Genomic DNA, 19,640 nt, shown 5'->3' with positions numbered 1-19,640 from the left:
GGACAAGTGCTTTCCTAGTGACAATAAAGTTTACTATATACCCTTCCACCAAGCAGGAAAAAAAAAGTTACCTGGATGAAAGAAAAGACTTTTAGGAGTGTAGCACCGGGTATTTACCGAATAACAGATGTTGTTTCACTTATTCTGAGGGGGTAAAAATATTCTAGATTGAAATTCTATTTGGCTATTGAATGTTAAAAATCCCTGCTCTACTGTGTCAGTGTCCTGTGGCCAACCCCCCACCCCCCTCCCCCAGTCCCCTTACACACTATCCACTGAGAATCTAATCTCTAAAGAGATTATTTTAAAATTTATGTTTTCAGGACATACCTGAGAAAGGGTGCAATTATGCAGAACAAGGAACCCAAGACTGCACTAATACTGGTTATAGGTTCATAAATTCTTTCCCAAGACAAATCTAAAAAGTCTAAGAGGTATGGATCTTCAAATACGTTTTACTGCTTTAGATTTTTTTGGTATGTGTGTAGGGTCATTTCCAGTGTTGAAAAGATCACCTTGAGTCTGTTCAAAGACAGTTCAAGATGGGGTAAATAGTTCATTTCCATAGTCAAACTATAAGGATTAAATATTATGATTATAATATTTGCTACATCCAATAAATCGATGATTAACTAAAAGTGCTTGTTTTTTAGTGTTTATCGATACAGCTCTAAATGAACTGGAAACCTTAAAATTACCCCCCAAATAGTTGCAGAATTAACTCAATAACTCATGTTTTATTGTCAAATCAACATTAATTAGCCTTGATTCTCATTTTCAAACTATCTAAAAGATTTTTCTATCAAAATGAAGGTGGCCCAACTTCACCACATTATCTATCCTGTGACTCATTGTTAGTATCATAGTACAGAATCTTTAGCCTCTTCTCAAGTCTATATACTTTCCCCTCCTACTCCTTACCAACCCCCCCCCCCAATCTCCTTCATAACATTTAGGGCACACAGCTACAGGGCTAATGTCTGCTTTTTCAAAAGGCAACTGTGAGTTTATTTGGGAACAAGAGAGAGGACAAGCAGAGAATTTCCTCTATTTTCCCTTCAGTCACCATGTTCACAAATCCTGTGTCTCCAGGACAGAATGAATCAAAAACAAAAGCAAACAAACAAAAAACTAAGAGGATTTTGGAGGTCTGCATTCCTTGTACCAGAATTATACTTCTATACAGCAGAGCTGGAAAGCAATCAATTTTTTAAGCCCCTATATAGCTTTAATAGTCTCCTAAATGGACCATTTGGCTAAAGCCATTACGTTTCTAATAACTCTGGCCTGACCACAGTATTAATGAAGACCTAATTACAATGGAAAGGTAACAAGGAAAACAATTTTTGTTATCTTCAATGAAGGTCAAAATTTAACCTATAACTTTCAATGTCTTCCATAAAAGATTAAGTAGAGCAATTCAGTCTATTGTCATATTCTACCACCAATGACAGCAACCTGAATATATAGAAAAGGATGGCTCATAAAAAACAACCTCTAACATTTAAAGAAAGAATAATTACAAAAGAAAAAATACGTGGTTTCAAAATTAAATCTACAGGGACAATAGCTGTTAAAGAAAATGACACCCACCAGTCATTTATCCTCCATAACTACTCAAAATAGTTTCAGGTTCTGCCACTGGGCTGACTCATTAATTTGTTTTGTAAAAATAACTAAATGAATCCAAGTTTCACTATTACGGGTCAGTGAAATATAAGAGAATCACAAAGGCTTAGAACCAGGCCTTGCACCATGTGCTTACTTGGGCAGGGGGAGAACACATAGCTCACTAGCAGCTCAAAGGTTGCTAAGTACTGCCTAATGACAGAAGGTAGTTATGATATGGGCCTTTGCAGGTAGTCATTTTTAGTCTAATTTAGAGTTCTCTCCAGAAAATTGGGAACTAAACGTCTCATTGTGCCTTATTGTTTTACTATCTGATCCCATATAGCTCATATTATAGCTCAGGTAAAATGTTGGGGAATGAAAATGCCAATTGGATGAGGTAATGGTTTATAAGATAACCAGAGTTCTAAAAGCACTTCAATATTGTAAAGTAAAAGTGTACCACATAAAGCTAATACACACTTCACACTTGTTGAGCTTGCTCACCAGAACTGAACAGTAATTAACTTCACATAAGGACCCCTATTATCACACAAAGCCTTACTCATATTCATGATCTGCTGCAGCAAAGGTTTATCAAGCAACACCTAAACTTCAGAGTAACAACAAACTTAGTATTAAAAAGTATTTTACACAAATATAAATTAAGTTTCTTGAAAGAGAGACCTTGTCCTTCATGGTATTTGGGGAGCAGAAAAAAGTGTATAGCTCATCACATAGTTCAGAGTCACTTGAAAGCCTCCTGAACTTAGAAATATAGTACATTACATTACTGTCAAGTTTCATGACCCAACTCTCTGAAAAATAAGAAAGCTAACGATAAAAATACCAACTAGATATCCTTCCATAAGATCATTCAGTATTTTTGACTTTACAGTGCCATATCTACTCTATAATATCAATGTTCTCTCATTTAAAAACAAACAAACAAACCCGCAAGAACTGATTTTCAACACATTATCTCCTAACATTAGTGTGAGTAATGTCATCATCTGCCTACTGGAAAATGAGAGGAGAAAAGGCTTTTGTGACAAAGATAGCTGTGAACTATACCTTCCAATACCATAAAAATGGTCAACTGTTGTTTGGGCCACGCAAAACTCTGATTAGCAGAAATTAAGCATGCGAATAGACCAATCTCTATTACACATTTATGAGGACGTCCCCAAACTAGAATATCTACACTGAAAGTGCCAATACAGAACAGTGGCAAATCAAGAGAGAAATCAAATATTAAAAGATCACTGCGGCACCAAGACTGACAGCCAGCCATGTGATGAGCCACCTCCAAGAAATACATGGTATAATGGAACTCTGAACACAAAATTTAACATTAAAAGTGCACCTGAATATTACCAACTAACTTTACAAAACCTACAATAAGGTAAAATATATATCTTTTGAAATATTCAGCAGCTTTCTGTTTTTTTTTTTTAAAGTTTTTTTTTTTTTCTGAGAGGCTCATGAAATTTAAAAGGGACCACTATCTAATTTCAACCATGCTTCACAAAACAATAATGGCTATTTTATATTGCAGTTACCAATGTAATGCAATTAGTGCTTTAAAATAATCTACACTCAAAAAAGAAAAAAGAAAAAAAAAAGAGACCGACCGACCTTTGGAGGAAATATGCTTATTCAAAAGCTTCTTGGAAAAGAAAATTTACCTGAATATCAAATCATGACTGATCTCAAGTGTAATGTTTAAAAGCTTCACAGACATGAATATTACAATCTTCAGGTCTCAGGACTTTTAATCTGAGAAAGTTTAGAGTTTGGTTTGTTTTTAAATTCACTTTCTAACCAAAACAAATAATAGAAGTACTCAAATTTTCACTATTTACAAGTCTCAGCCTACAATCTGAAATGACACAATACAAGTTCTCTTATTTAAACTGCAGCATTAAAGGGTAGGCACACCATTCTTCTGCTGCTCGATTGTCATCCACTGAAACACACATAGAAAATATTTATGTTAGTAAAATGATCACTCCATGTACACTACAATGACAAAATTTACATAACTCAACTCATACATCACTTTATAGACTACCACACAGGATTAAACCTCTCTGAACAGTAAAACTACAAAAGTTGAACTTTTAGGGCCAGATTTTTAAATGGGCCTTTAATGATGCCTTTCTGAGAGGGGATAAAAGCAAGCACAAATTAATTGCTCAAAGGACCTTTCTGCAGCAATTTGGGCTACCAAATACCCCAAACATCAGGCAAAAAGATACCATGGTTGCAATTAATTGTGTGTGTCAAATTACTGAGTGTGGAACAAAGGAGGCATTCCTTCACAAGCTTAGCCCTTTGCTTTCAGCAAACTTTCTACAACTTCCTTCAACTGCAGATGAAAACCATATATTTCATAAAATATTTTTATTGCAACTTCTAGCTAGGCTAGAAAATATTGCAGAGTCATATACTGCTCTGAACCTAATAAGCTGCTTTTTCTGTTGAGACTAGGAAGCTAAGAGGAAACAGGCTCAGTCATCCACAGATTAAACTGCTACACAAAATAACCAAACCAAAAGAGGAACCCAAGCCCAGGCTATGTCAAGAATGAGCAATGCATGTATTTCAATAACAGCAATGGTGTGCCTAACCTTTGAAAACATAGGCTGCGGAGGGAAAACTATCCTTAACCTAATTAACTGCTCCAAAGTTGCTAGGCAAGAATTTATGCCTTGGGAATATCTGGACCTACTTCTCTTCAAACTCTTAGTATCTATCTGAAATCATCAGCCTCAATTTAATGCTCCAAGTCTTATTTTATTTTACACAAAAACTCCAATGACTTTTGTTTGGTTTTGGTTAAGCATTTAGAAGGGCCTGACCACCTTTCTCAGCAGATTAGATAGGGTATATGTGGTGTGGATTTTGTTTTTGTACCAAAAGTAATTTTAATTTGGTCACAAGGCAAAATTAAATTTCATGGGCTTTATTTATCTGGCAAAAAATTGTAGGAAATAAATATTCTGAATTTGATTACTGTTATTTGAAAAGCCCATCTCAAAAAAAGTTTAGATGCTTTTCAAAGGAGTGCTTATATAAACATGATCTGCAAAGTCCTGAACTGTGTGCTAAACAACCATAAAAATCACCTAAATATCAGAAAAAGTTAAGAAGGGGATAGAATACAGGATGCCAAAAAGGAAGGAAGGGAGGAAAGGAGGGAAGGAGGGAGGGAGGGAAGGATGGAAATGTTGAAAGCAACAAATTAAATAAAAACTAAAAAACAACACTTCCCCCCCCCCGATCTAGTATCTGAATTAATTAAAAAAGAAATTCTACTGAGCTCAATTGCTGATTGAACTATCATTAGATGTGAAATGCAACCTAAATTATATTAGGTTACCTTGGGGTTCTTTTTTTCTCTCACCACAAACATGTATCCTTCATTTGTGTGGATATTTGGGCAGACTACTGAGGCTGTAAAAATCTAGATACCATTTTTGCATTATAATTACTTAAACACACTTCTTTCCTTACTTCTCCCTTTTCCCAATAAAAAGATCTTGAACATTTTAAACTAGTTGCTGCAATGATATCCAGTCGTTAGTACATGATCAAATCTGTAAAAGGTTTTAAAAATACAAAGAAACTTAGTTTGTTAAAATGAGGCATCCTCTATTGTTTTATGTAATGTACCCTGACTGCTCCTGAGTAAGAACGGAGCTCGTCCTCCATGAGATAAGGCTATATCCTCACTTGTTGGTGAGACCAAATTCTACCCTTAGAAAATACCAAATAAAATTACAGCAAAGGTAGTGTTACAAAGTAATTAACCGAAGCATTTCTGAAGGTAGTGTGTGCACATTTTCCACCTCCTCTCCTACTGGGTGAGCACTAAACAGATTGCTGATTTGTTAAGTAAATTTAATAGAAGAAAATCATAAAATGTAAACTGACCTAAATAATTACGTATCACTGAATAACCAGATTTTTTTAATTCAAAGGTTCATTGCTCCTAGGACTTTTTTCTTTAGTTTAATCCTTCAATTAGGTGAAATGTAGAAGAGTAACATGAATGATTTTATAAGATGGCTTTCCAATTTGTAATGATAAAGCTCCCAGTATGACAGAGGTGGTTTCTAAAAGGGGGCTTTTTTCCTTTTTTTTTTTTTTTTTTTTTTTTAAAAAAAAGGAAAATAAAACTTAAAAAAAAAAAAAAAGAAAAAAGAAAAGAAAAGCATGCAGGCTCTACAGGCAAGGAGTCCACTTCCATGTATCTGTTCTCTGTGAGGTAACTCAATTCTCTTTTGTAGAGAAACATGCAAAAAGGCCAAACAATATCCCGAGCCATACTGCACGTGAAAATTTTAAAATATGCAACATTCAGAATGCACCTTTCACCTCTGTATACACAAGTCAATGCAAATTCTGCAAAGAAACAAGTGTCACAGTGAATGAAGTTAGGTGTAAGCAATGATAGCTGAACAATGCAGTAGTGCTCACCCAGTTTGTACAGTAATTGGCACTCTACAGTATTCCTACTCATTTTTTGATTCATTTGCACTTTGTGCTGCCTCTCCCTGGGGATCTAATTCAATCTTTACAGAAACATCTGGCCCCTCCGACCTCATTAATTTCATCTTTTTCTTTGGAGGGTTTTTCAAAGTGCCCAGCCTCTCCTTTACTTTGTACTCCAGTGTACTGTGGGGAATCCCATAAATACTCTGAGCTTTGGAAACACTCATTTTTCCACTCATAACCACTGAGATTGCTTCCTCCAGTATCTCACTGTTGTACTGTCTGTAACGCCCTCTTTTCTTCCGAGGCTGCTTGGAGCCAGGGTCTCCTTCTTGATCCGATGTGGGATATGGCTGTCCAGAGGTAGACTGCTCAGCATCTGAGCCCCAAGAATCGGGTCCAGCATCTAACATGCTTTTTCTATTTTGTTTTGGAAGAATAGCCCTTAACTTTTTACTAAGCGCGCTCTCCGTTTGTGAACCCATTACCAAAGAGCTATAGCTGTACTGATCACCAGTGCGAGACTCCCAAGAAAGATCCATTCCTCGAACTTGTGGTATCTTTAAATCTACAGGCGATGCATGGCTCGCATCCTTTTTTCCATCTTGTTTTGCTTGAAGTGCCATTTTTGGAAAGGCAGAGTTTTCTGCAAGAAAAGGAAGGTCACTGATGTTGCTGAGTGCACCATTTCCCCTGAACTTCATACGGCTGAGGTTGAACTCATAATGTGGTTTTGCCCAAGAGGCTTCCCTGGATAATATTAAGTGTTGTCCATGATTCTGTAATCCAGATGGCCCAAGGCTGGCAGCTGTGGACAATTGGTTTCTGCTCAGTAGTTCTTCACTAATCTGCAGGGATCGAGCCAATGGAACTTTGAGTGATGTGGAGTGTCCAAAACCTTCCCTGGTTCCATCCTGTAAGCTTCTTGGAGGTACCCCATCACCACTCCGAAGTCCGTCTGGGCGGTACTGGCTGGGTCTCCCAGGTCGCCTAATTGGATGGAAGGAAACTGATGTGAGCAGGACTTGCACAGGTAGGGAGGGATGGGTGAGGGGACCACTCCTTTATTAGAAGGCCTTGCTTGGGTAACATCACTTTGTGTTATTTATTTATTTTTCTCTAAAATTAAAAAAAAATTGTCTCGGCAGTTAGTTTTAGAACTTGTTCACAAAAAAAGAAAAAGGAAAAAAGAAAAAAAACCAGGAGCTTTTTGGGCAAAGAAAAATTAAACCTGTCAGCTGGTCTCTGGTTGGGTTCACAAATTTTCGGAGAAAAAGTTTCGCGCAACTGTCTGAAAATAGCACCTTAATTATTAATTACAAAGTAATCATCAAGTCTCCAAAGATCTACACAGAATTGTGTTACCAATGTGACGTTACCACTAAACAAGTACAGTAATAAAAGAGTAAGCCAAATTATTTATTTTAATGCAACATATTCAACATTCATGACAACCAGCTATAAAACTGGAACCATTTACAGTGGTGGAACCCATAGATAAATGCTCATTTATCCCACAAACAAGTTGATGTTCATTATCAAAAACCAAACATGTTCAAATAACATTTCTTATTTTGCTTGGGAAAAAAAAATATGGCTACCAGCCCCAAGGGGGGGAAAACCCAAACCAAAACAAATCAAAATACCCATCACATTATAACTTACCACACTTCTTCATTTTAAAACACTATTAGTTGCAGACATGAGTACCACTAATTTTCCATTTGAAGTAATCCAATCTTTAAAGAAACTGCCCTTTATTTTCCCCAAACTTTGTTCCTTAAGTTCTACTCAAAGTAATTACTGTCAGAGGTATGCAAGCAATTTATAGCAGTTTTCTTTAGTTAAAAGTGTCTCTTCTTAAAATATTAAGCATCAATTTTGAAATTTTAAGTGGATAGCTTTCAAATAATTTTAAAAAGTCAACTACTACTTTGTACACAAAGTTAATTCATAAGGTTTCCATTTTCACAATAGATAAATATTATCAATGATAAAACTGGCGACTGGTAAAGCATGCCCAAGGGTAATAATTACATTTACTAGGCACAAAAGTGGAACTCTGAAGAAATAATGATAAACCAGCTATGTTCTCCAAAAGTCTACAGGGATTCTGTGCTGTTATCAGTAAATAACATAATAAAGATAACAATGAATATTCAACTAAAAGATGGGCAGTCTTATGTCTTCCAGAAAACAATACCACACAAAAAACACTTTCCATTCAGAGGGGCAAACCACAGCAACTTCAACCACATTATGCATGGAACTTGGTGGCCAAGTTTAAAGTAAATCTTAAGCAAGGGATTCATTTATGCACACCACACTTAGGATTCTTCTACATGTGTCCTTAATCACACAATTCACGTTTTCTGATATATAAATGGAACCTAATGATTTGGGACCATAATGACTTGTATCTAATATAAACTATAGTGAAAAGAAGGGCTTAAGAAAAAAAGATTAGTAAACTATGCAAATTGTATTAAATCAGTAAGTTACTTTTAGACTGAATAGAGGAGGAGAGAAAAAAGAAAATGATGGAATTTTAGAGAAAATAAAGGCAGCATTTTAGGAGTCAGTAAAGGAATTCTTCAATTTGAAGGTAATTAAGAGTAAGTTGAAAAAGGTTAGCCCATTTAGTATGTACTTATTCCTTTAACATCTAAATAACTTTCCTACGTTGGTACTCTGAAAGTTAAATAAACCTACATATTAACTAATTTAACTTACCAAAGTTACTTTTCATATATGAAGTTGATTTTTGGTTACAATACAATTTTATGGAAATCCTTCCCAATATGGTATTTAAATGTCTTCATTAACACCTGACTTTTCTAAATGGCTTCTATGTACATGCAGAGAGAATTTAGACAATTCTTACACTATAAAATTAGGTGGTCAGAAAATTCACTTTAATTTGCTAAGAGTTATCAAAACTGAGCATGTAATAATCTCTTGGTACCATACGATGGTTATCCCAACATCTATAGTTTTAACCACTGAAAAAACAAAAAATACATACAATTACATTTTCTGAACTGCCACAGTATTAAAACTGCAGTTCAAATCAACAAATGAAACCAAACCAAACCAAATCAAACCAAAACAAACAAGAAAAAAACGAACAGCTCCCACATACCCACGCACTCCATTAGAGATACCCAGTTAAGTACTGGAGCCCAATTTTCATTCAACAACTTCACACGTAATACTGCCTTACATCTGAACCCTGGAGTTATTTAGATTGGGTTTCCCACTCTCAAACATTCAACAACAAAAAGGCCAAAGACATTCTTGCCATATTTTTATTCACTCACTACTTGAAGTGACTGGGCAAAACTCATCTACCCTAGTCAATTCTGGACTTCACAGATTGAGCTTTTACTTGAGAGATGGACCAAGTAATTTACTAAAGGCCCACTTACAAGAGTGTTACTTTGAAGACTTAATTTTTAAAACATACAATGGAGATTAGTACCAATCTTTGATAAATTGCCCCCCTATAAAATTGTGGAAGGCTACAAATATTTTCCCTTACCCGTTCCCTTGAGTACTGGAGCAGCCTGGAGAATGGCTCAGGGAAGTGCTGCCAGCACATGGACTTTTCTTAGTGGACAGATCAAGTACACCGTCTGTAGAGACACAAACAAACACCTGAGGATATTAAAAACTAGGAACAAATGTGGACTGAATAGACCAAAAATGACAAAGCAACAGGCCCAGTCAACCATGCCAATACACTAGCCATATATGAAGTTATGAAGTCAATTCATTAAAGAATCAGGACTATTTTTCCTCCTACAGTGACATACATTTAGCAAAGCTTGAGCTAGTATCTCCAAGGGTTAAATATTTTATTAGTAGGGCAAAAGAAAAGGTACAGCATATTACTGAACATGTTAGGATATAGTGAGGTAACAGAAATCGCAGTTTACGTTGTATTAAGTTCTGTAACAGAACTGTTAGACTCCATTTTCTAAATTCACCTTCATCAAAGCATGTGAGTTTTAATGCCACATCATACAAATTATAAAACCAAATTCCTTAAGAGCTAAGTCTACCCAAAACATTATAAGTATATAAAAGTTGGACTTAGAAAATTTTATAACACAAATCATTTTAAAATATAAGTTTATATGGTTAAATTACATGTATATACAAAATAGTCTATAAAATGAATCAGATATTAACTGTTTATAATTTTCATGTGTCCTAATTACTGTTTAGACACATCTGCAAAAAAACTCTGTATATGGACAATCTTTTGGAAAAAATCTGCAGAAACTCTTGGTATCTATAAAAGCAAGGTTTTTCAATTAATAAGCCATTACAAACTAGTGAGCAAATTTTAGGGAAAGAAAGAATGAAACAGTCTCGATAATGATGACAACCTAGATGTTTTAGCCATTTTTTTTTTTTTTAACTGAAGCTAGACCACATAACAAATTCACACTATAAAACAAAAAAAATTAGAAGACCTTCTTTTCCCACAAAGACTTTTTTCCCCGAAAAGACATGTCTAAAAAGGAAAACTCATCATCTGGACAACTTTTAAAGCCGCCATTCTGTTCAAAATTAACAAAGCAAGCTAATACTCCATGCCTCTGATTTTCAGTTGGTCAGCAGAGAGGACTTTCTATCCAGTTATGTTAAAAACTGCTCCAATATAGAATCTACATAGGACTTGTGTCTGAGGACACTGTCACTCCTGATTTCATGGTGTGAGAAATAAATACACCAAAAATCCCACACTCATACAGAATAAGTGTTGTCCTTTAGAGTTACTAATATTTCTAAAAATATAACTGTAATCTTATAGAACCAAGTGTCCTTTTAGACATCTTAACCCAATGAGACATCTAACAAGTAAATACACTGTTTAAAATATTTCCAACCAAAGACACTATTATTTAAGACATCCAAGTCTGTCTAATCAAACAGGCAATGTATTTTAAGTCTACTTAAATATGCTAAATATACTGTGATTTCACTGGAAACATTTGGAAATTCATTTGGGAAATATCATTTCTAAAATTTTGTTTCACTTAAAGACTATGCACTATAATCCCGTCATCTAGCTTCAATTTCTGTTGACAAGAGCGTACCATTAGTACAACGTATCTCTTAAGCATAGCAACAACTAGAAGTTAAATTAGACTAGGTGGTATCTTTTTATGTTAATCTCCACCATTAATACTTTAAATACAACCTCTACACTGTCATTCTTCTCAACTGAAGTTTTTAAGGCAATATTCTGGGCAAAGAGTTTTTTAATGAAAGCTACCAATCTTTGGTAAAGATAATCTTCAACAGAAATAAAAAGCACAGAAAAGCACAATTTGGTTTTTGGTAACCGAAAGTAAAAGTACACTGACTGATGTGAACATATGACAATGAGGAATTCTACCAGGAAATCTCTCAGAATTATAAGATTGTGATTGCTATTCATCACCCATAACCAGTTTAAAAAAAAAAAATAAAAACTACTAATTCAAAAATACATTCTTTAATAAACAACTAAAGCTGGTCCATTAAGTATAAATCCCTCTTAAATTACTTACAATAAGCAGAAGAAAGTCCTTGCAGAGATTTTTACAATGCATTAAACTTTTTGCAAAATGAACTTGTATTTCTCACCAATAAATCTATACATCTCATAACTTTCTGCACACTCTTAAGAGATTTCTATGACAAGGAAGTCTTATTAGAATAGATATCACCAACGGCAGAAATCAAATACTCATTTCATCTTCGTGAAATTAAAGGTAAAATGAGATCATAAAGCAACAAAAATATTAAATCTATTTAAGAGAGTAAACTTTTCATAAATTCAAGAAATATGTGCTAAGCAAAACTGGTAACTTCTAAACCTTTTCCCTTAATCAGGATCCTCATCAATTAAAATTACCTTTTGGAAATATTCTAAGGTTAGCTCATAATACAGCATATACACATATGGATGTGTTTGTGTATTTATAAAATACTGAATACACTGAACCACCTGGTGTGTCTAATGTCTTCCTCATGGTATCTAATCCCAGAAGTTTCTTTTTTTAAAAAATGCAAACAAGGGGCGCCTGGGTGGCTCAGTGGGTTAAAGCCTCTGCCTTCAGCTCAGGTCATGATCCCAGGGTTCTGTGATCGAGCCCCACATCGGGCTCTCTGCTCCGCGGGGAGCCTGCTTCCTCCTCTCTCTCTGCCTGCCTCTCTGCCTACCTGTGATCTCTGTCAAATAAATAAATAAATAATAAATAAAAATTAAAAAAAAAAAGCAAACAATACATAGTCTCGCCTTATAATTTCATTTGCACAGTATAACTTCTGCCGAATAAGACATACTTATTTCTCAGGTGCTAATCCTAGAACACTGATGGATGGGGGAAAACTTCATTTTTCATAGGGGTTTTAAAAACAAGTGATATGGCAAAGGTTTGGAGGCATAAAATACTCATATAAATATCAAGTAAATTAAAGATTGCAATGGGGTGCCAGGGTGGCTCAGTAGTTAAGCGTCTGCCTTTGGCTCAGGTCATGATTGCAGGGTCCTGGGATCGAGCCCCGTATCGGGCTCCCTACTCATCGGGAAGCCTGCTTCTCCCTCTCCCACTCCCCATCTGTGTTCCCTCTCTTGCTGTGTCTCTCTCTGTCAAATAAATAAATAAAATCTTAAAAAAAAAAAAAAAAAAAAGATCAGCAACAACTGTAACCACCTAACTTTCCTGGGTGGTACATTAATCATGACTACGAACTATTGATACATAACGTAGCCATTTTATCTGTACTTCTTCTCTATTACTGCAGAGTCAGGAATAATTTAAGAATCACATTAGTTTTTATCCTATTATTGTTATTGGTGCCCTAATTGCCAATAATTTTTTTCTCCCCAAATTAAAGTATTCTGATTGGACAGAGGAGACCTTGACATCAAACCATACCTTGTTCGCTAGGTTCTGACTGAGACTTTCTGACAGTAAGGTCCAGAGGTGAGTCTTGGTCAGCCATGAGAAGTTTGCTGAGCACAGGGTTCTGAGTAGTTGCAGCCGTGGGAGAGGTGGTGACTGGAGATGCTTTCGGCAGGCTTTGGTTCTTTGTGCTATTGGGCTGGCTGGGGTCCTGAGTAGAGCTATTTTTTGAGGTATATTCAGCAGCAAATTGTTGGATCATTCGCTGCATGATCTCACGGGCCACTAGGGGAATATTGGGGTCGGAGACCCAGGGACTGTCTGTAAACAAAGATTTATTTACTTTTAAATTGGGACAATGTACTTTAAAAAAAAAAAAAAAAGACAGCTTTCAAGCAAACATAAAATTTCATTTTATCTTTTTTCTTATAATGCAATACCCTAAAAGTAGTATTCCCTCTCAGAATTATATTTTTAATCTCTAAGCTTGAGTTCCAGATTTTTAAAAATAAAATTTTCATAAAATCATTTCTAAACACCACCCCCTCAATATTATGAAATTAATAAAGGGACAACAAATAGTGTATCTTACGGGCAAGAATCACTTACCTGATACAGAAATCTCAAACCCTTCTTTTATGAGATAATTACTCCTCTGTTTACCACCTATAGATCATTTTTGGTTTCTCCTAGACCTTTCCTCAGCTACTTCTTCCTGAATTGTTGAAGAATGGATTACTTAGTTCATAAGTGTTTAATTTACCTTCTGTTCAAAACTGAAGGCATATCAAAATTATAAAAGGAGATCCTTAATATAAGATCCATGGTAGACTGGGGCAATAGCCTCCCATTTTCAGGCTCATTAGAATCACTTTGAGGGCTTATAAAAACAGATTGTGGGACCCTATCCCCAGAGTCATTCATTCAGCAGTTCTAGGGTAAGCTCAAGGACTGGCATTTCTAGTAAGTTTTTAGATGCAACTGGTTGAGGGACCACAATTTTAGAACCCCTAGGCTAGGAGTTTAAATGCCAAATCTCAAAAGCTTAAGCCCATATATTTTCCATGAGTTCCTTAAAAATACTCTACCAATCATTAAACAGAACAGCTAGTGAAATAATGAAATAAACACCTAAGTTATCAATTTCTAATCAATGTTAATTTTAAAAACATATGAATTCATTAAATCATAGAACTTTTAGCACTGGAAGGGACACCTTGAAGGTCAAATAGGGGAAAAATCAAAGGGAAAATGTTTGGTATGACTATGTCATCACATCTCCACTGTTACCATACTCTCAGGGACACTAAGCTTGTCAAGAGCAGAGATTATGTTTGTTTACCTCTGTACACTCAGCACCTAATCTTGCCTGATATAAAGAATGCATTCATATTAGTTGAGTAATAAATGGATCAGTTCAATCAATCAATCCTCATCAGGTTTTGTTTTTCTTTAGACAAATGAAATTAATGTTCTAAAGAATAAGTGGCCTCTTCAAATTTGTATAGATGGTTAGTGGTATAGACCCCTGATTAAAACTCTCCCCGTGATCTTAATGTTCCACCTGTGATCTCTACTTCCCCACCATACTTCAGAGGTTTTAGAAGACAATTCTCAGAAAACCTGAGTTTCCTTGGTCTTTTAAAGATTTAACTATAGAAAGTAAATTACTTTACCCATAATACAGCTGGAGCTGGAAAGGAATTAGGTTGCTTTGTAAATTTAGAGAAATATGACTTATTACAATTAAAATCTATAATCTCTACAGTAAACACACACACACACCATCAAAACCTCATGGGACTCCTAAGAACAATTGTTTCCTTGAACGATAACATTCAATACCAGAAGATAGTCTAAAATCAGAATATTTAATTCTCTGAAGTCTAATGAGGTTTGCTTTACCAACAGTAACATTTCTGTTCTACTAACAAGTATTTCTAACCCTACGTTTCTTCTCTATAGAGTATGCTACACGGTTTGAGGTGTTCAATTAGGTAAAGTTCAGAAATTACTGCAACCACTGACGAGTTCCTTAAATGTTTTAATAAATATTTAGCCACACACTGTTTAAATCTCTCTATCCACTAAATATTCATATTCATATTCATTTAACTTTCTACTTAAGATCCATCCTCCAAATGAAAGACTGCATATAATTTCAAGTTTTAATATGTTAGTGTATCTTCCTATCCCCAGTAACACTCGAAGAACAAAGTGTCCAAATAGGAAGCAAAATGAATTTATGAGATATCTGGTCAATCAGATTCATAAATGTAATTAACAGATTTGTGAAGAGTCAAGAGATTTTAGGATAAAGACCATAAATTGCTATCTCTGAGCTTTAAATGGCTGCAGTCTGTCTTGCCTCTTTTTTGAATGAAGAACATAATCATAAAGCACAATTCATATTCACAGATTGATGACATTTCTGGCATGTGAATTTTTACATCTTTTGAAGTTTCCTGAACACATTTCATTCCTTCACTTACTTAAAACACAACTTCTATAAACCTAGATATGCCTTGAGGGACATGCACAACTGAGTCAAATAAAAACAAATCAAATCACAATTAAAACGACAGGAAAACAAGTAAATGCTACATCGCCAGCCACCTGTGTTTTAAAACTGCAAATCTGGGGTGCCTGGGTGGTTCAGAGTCAGTTGATTGATCATCTGACTCTTCCTCCCCCAAGCCCACTCTTGTGTGCATGCATGTGCACATGTGCTCTCTCTCAAAATCTTAAACTTAAAAATAAAAATTTTAAAAATTGAAAAAACTTTCAGGAAAGTATCAAATTTTCTAACACAAGTGACAAAACAAGCTGAAAGAATATGACAACTTTAGAAGATATACTGTTCATAAGCTGGAATTTATTATAGAGTCCACACCACAAAAGCCTACTTTTATTACATCTATGTTCCTACTTAGCTTACAGTACCTTTCCATGCTCAATTATTTTAAAACAAAATTTTGGGGGTGGCCGGGTGGCTCAGTCAGTTAAGCATCCAACTTCTGATTTCAGCTCAAGTCATGATCTCATGGATCTTAAGCTGGGGATAAAGCCTACTTAAGATGTTCTTTCTCCCTCTGTCCTTCCTCCTTCCTCCCGAGGAAAAAACAAACAAACAAAAAACATTCATTTGCAATACTTAGTAACAACTAAATCCAAATCTCTGAACTATTTATTTAAAAAAAAATCCCCTTCAGACTAAATTGCCTGTCATTCTCTTCATGTTAGCACATTTTTGGTATAACCTGAAGAGTACTAATGGTCACCTTTGAGACATTTTCATGAAGATTAATATACTATCTAAAAATAACAATATTAATGCATAAAACAAGGAGGAAGGAACTTCCAATAACAAAGCAATACTCCTTTTTTCTGAGCATCATGCACCAGTATACAAATACAAAACTTTGTATACATACAATTTCAGAGGATTCTCATCTCTTAAAGTCTACCCTAAGAATGACTCTGAGGTAAAAATTCCCTCATGTGCCCAAAAGTTTAATGTTTAAGTAAGAAAACTTTTAAGAACTTTAAGTTATTCCTACATGACAAAGGGATAGGACTAGCAGAGAAGGTGGCTAAAATTCTCTTTCAGAATACGCTTATGATTGCATGAAAAGTTCTTTCTCCATGTATATTAGGGACAGGAGCTGCTCTTTTCAAATAATGAAGTTTGCTGCAGAATTAGACCCATGACTCAGTACACATCCTAAAGTAGAGAACAACAGAGGAACTGTAAAGATGTTTTATTTTGTTAATAAACTGACAGAACTGATCCATCATTTATACTTTAAATGTGAATTACTTTAATAAAACAATCAAATGTTTGTAAAACTAAGTCAATTACTATTTTGAACATAATTTTAGAACTCAGCATACTTTAAAGGGAAGATAAAGTGGGCATGGGAGCCTCAGTTGGGAGCTTTAGGTCAGAGGGTACTTGAGAGGATGAAAAGAGAAGTGAGGATGGAAGGGAAAAAAGTGCCACAGAAAACAAAAATCTTCACTCCTTAATTTTATATGAGGCCTGACTTCATACTCCATTTTGAAAATATTGACCACATTAAGCAGAACATCAGCTGCTCTCCAACTGTAAACAACCAATTAGAATAGCATTTATCAGACTTTAAACCAGTATACAGGGAAAAATCACCCTTGTAACTCTGGAGGGAATTCCCAGAAGAACAAGAGGTGTAAACTGGAATGTATAAATCATTGAGTCTGCTGGAAGATTAAATAAGGAATATTCAGGATTATGAGGAGTTTGTAGGAAACTTTTTTTTAGAACCTCTCATAGTAACCTCCATCTTGGAACTAGAGGAAAGAAATAACTAAGGAATACAAATCCATTCAGAGTTTCCTGAAGGTAAAGACTTCATTAGAATGGAAAATGGAGAGAAACTTTCTGAAAGTCTTAGCTAATGACAATTGTGCTTTGTGGGCAGAGAAAAGAGATGTAAAACCTGTCTACAATAATTTCAAGGAGAAAGAAAAATGGAAAAATCTAAGAGATGGAGCTATTACATACCATCTTATATGGGGTATAAGTTTTACTATGTAATAATGAGTTTCTTTCTCCAATTTTAATAATTCAATGAAATTTTAGTGAAACAAGATTGTACCAAGGAAAAGATGCTTGCAAATCTAATTTTAAGATATAACTTCACATCTTTTTTCCAAATGAATTTCACTCAGGAATTACTAAAATTTTATATAGTTGGTTTTATGGTTATTTGTGATTAAAATTATAACCATGTAAGAATATTTGTCTGGGGGCACCTGGGTGGCTCAGTGGGTTAAAGCCTCTGCCTTTGGCTCGGGTCATGACCCTGGGGTCCTGGGATGGAGCCCCACATATCGGGCTCTCTGCTCAGCGGGGAGCCTGCTTCCTCCTCTCTCTCTGCCTGTCTCTCTACTTGTGATCTCTGTCTGTCAAAAAAAAAATAAATAAAATCTTAAAAAAAAAAAAAAGAATATTTGTCTGATAAAATACTGTACTCCTGAAACCTTAGAATTTTCCGATGTTCATAATACTTTCAGGAACTATTTAACTATTTAACTTATATGACACCATCACTTCAGAATGAAACTGAGGGAGAGGGGCTGCCTTACCTATTCCAAATTTAACTTGACCAAAGGAATATGAAGTGTATATCATCAATAAAGAAAAATGTTTTAAAGTGACTTTTTTAAAATGACATTAAAGTTAAGGAAATTAATATAAGACAAGCAGATACTAAAATGTCATTCTTCACTAGAACCAACCTTTTCTATAAAAGACTGCATTGAGGAACTCTTCTGCTTGTCTCTCGAATCGAATGATTTTTGCTTGCTCTTGTTTAAGCAGAGCTTCTTGCCCAGCTCCCGAAGCTGGTTCATCCAGACCGACTAAGTGTCCCTGTAAAAATATTTGGTGAAATATTTGCAGAGAAATCTTTCCCCATTCAGTATCAAAAGCACAGATGCAAAATCAAAGACAAATGTTAGTAACAGATAAGACAAATCAGTTTAATACAATTAAAATATTTTAAAAACTTCAAATCAGAATAAAACTTATCTCCACAAAAGTATAAAAGCAAAGTGAATGTAAAAATATACTTTGGTGGTTTTTATTTATTTTATGAATTGTTTAAAATTTACAGATAAACTCTAATACTACTAAAGGAGAATTTTTCTTGAGCATTCAAATATATCAGTTCTTATACTACATAGCAATAGTTCATACACAATTCAACTCAGATAAAAAGATACCTTAAACCCTAAATATTATTTGAGAATCATGTTTGCTCTCCAAGTTCAAGATGTTTTTTCCAGACACAAAACAAACATTTTTAAAAGAGCCATAAGAAGGGAAAACTCAAAGAGAAAGTTATCTAAATTTATAATTCTGTCCTTAGAATACTATTTCATAAACTACAGCTTTCAAATATTTAGAGTTGTGAAATTAATAGGTTAAAACTGGCTCTAGAAAAAATAACTCAAAAATAAAAGTACACTACATGTTCTAAAGGTAAACATTTCTATTTATGCTTAAAAATGTTTACAATATAAAAATTTAAGTCCTGATCACAAAGTTTCAAAATGCTGAACTAGACTCATCCCAAACATTCCCAGAATCTGTTCTTAGACTGCAGGAGCACTAGACTAGGTTATTAATCCTTTGCACTTATTTTCACTCTTGTAGCTAATAAATAGGGAACTATGATAATAGAAAATAAAAGTGTAAAGAAAAGCAAAGTACATGTTTTAAGTGTAAATTAAGTTCCAGCATATGTAAGTTATTGCAATGTATCACCATGTGCATTTACTTATGTCATGGAAAACTAAAAGTACTCTAAATAAGAAAATAAGGACATGCCTTGACACAATGAAAAGTAAGTAGTAAGCAAGACATTGAAGACTATTATAATTCACAGTTTTCTTAAAGATTTCAAATACACCCAATGATATTTGAAACCAGCTTTTTATGATTCCCCCAACATCCAAACTGTGTTGACACCACATTTAGCATCAATTATACATTACAAATAGTTTCACATAAAGAACTCTTGCATAATCAAACTAAAATCATCCCACATAATTTCTGTATTAGACATACTAAGTCTGCCACAT

At 34.7% G+C, this 19,640-nt stretch overlaps 1 protein-coding gene across 2 annotated transcripts in view; it reads right to left on the bottom strand.

Moving 5' to 3' along the window:
• LOC111144690 (ligand-dependent corepressor) overlaps positions 1–18,452 on the bottom strand; it is a 48,265-nt gene extending 29,813 nt beyond the window's left edge. The window contains exons 1-4 of one of the 2 annotated variants that reach the window (XM_022499111.1): positions 18,294–18,322; positions 13,047–13,334; positions 9,650–9,743; positions 5,810–7,098 (exon numbers count right to left, since the gene is read on the bottom strand). In XM_022499111.1, the coding sequence (XP_022354819.1) occupies positions 6,129–7,098; positions 9,650–9,743; positions 13,047–13,284 (1,302 nt within the window). In that variant the 5' untranslated portion in view covers positions 13,285–13,334; positions 18,294–18,322 and the 3' untranslated portion in view covers positions 5,810–6,128. Of the gene's footprint in view, positions 1–5,809; positions 7,099–9,649; positions 9,744–13,046; positions 13,335–18,293 lie in introns of those variants that run through there. The other variant, XM_022499110.1, reaches the window with a different exon arrangement.
• Positions 18,453–19,640: the final 1,188 nt, after the last annotated feature.

This window comes from Enhydra lutris, unplaced genomic scaffold (genome assembly GCF_002288905.1).
Source record: "Enhydra lutris kenyoni isolate GAN:26980312 unplaced genomic scaffold, ASM228890v2 scaffoldscaffold12, whole genome shotgun sequence".
Lineage (NCBI taxonomy): Eukaryota > Metazoa > Chordata > Mammalia > Carnivora > Mustelidae > Enhydra > Enhydra lutris.
Note: the sequence above shows the minus strand (reverse complement) of the source record. Positions and strands in the feature narration are given on the sequence as shown.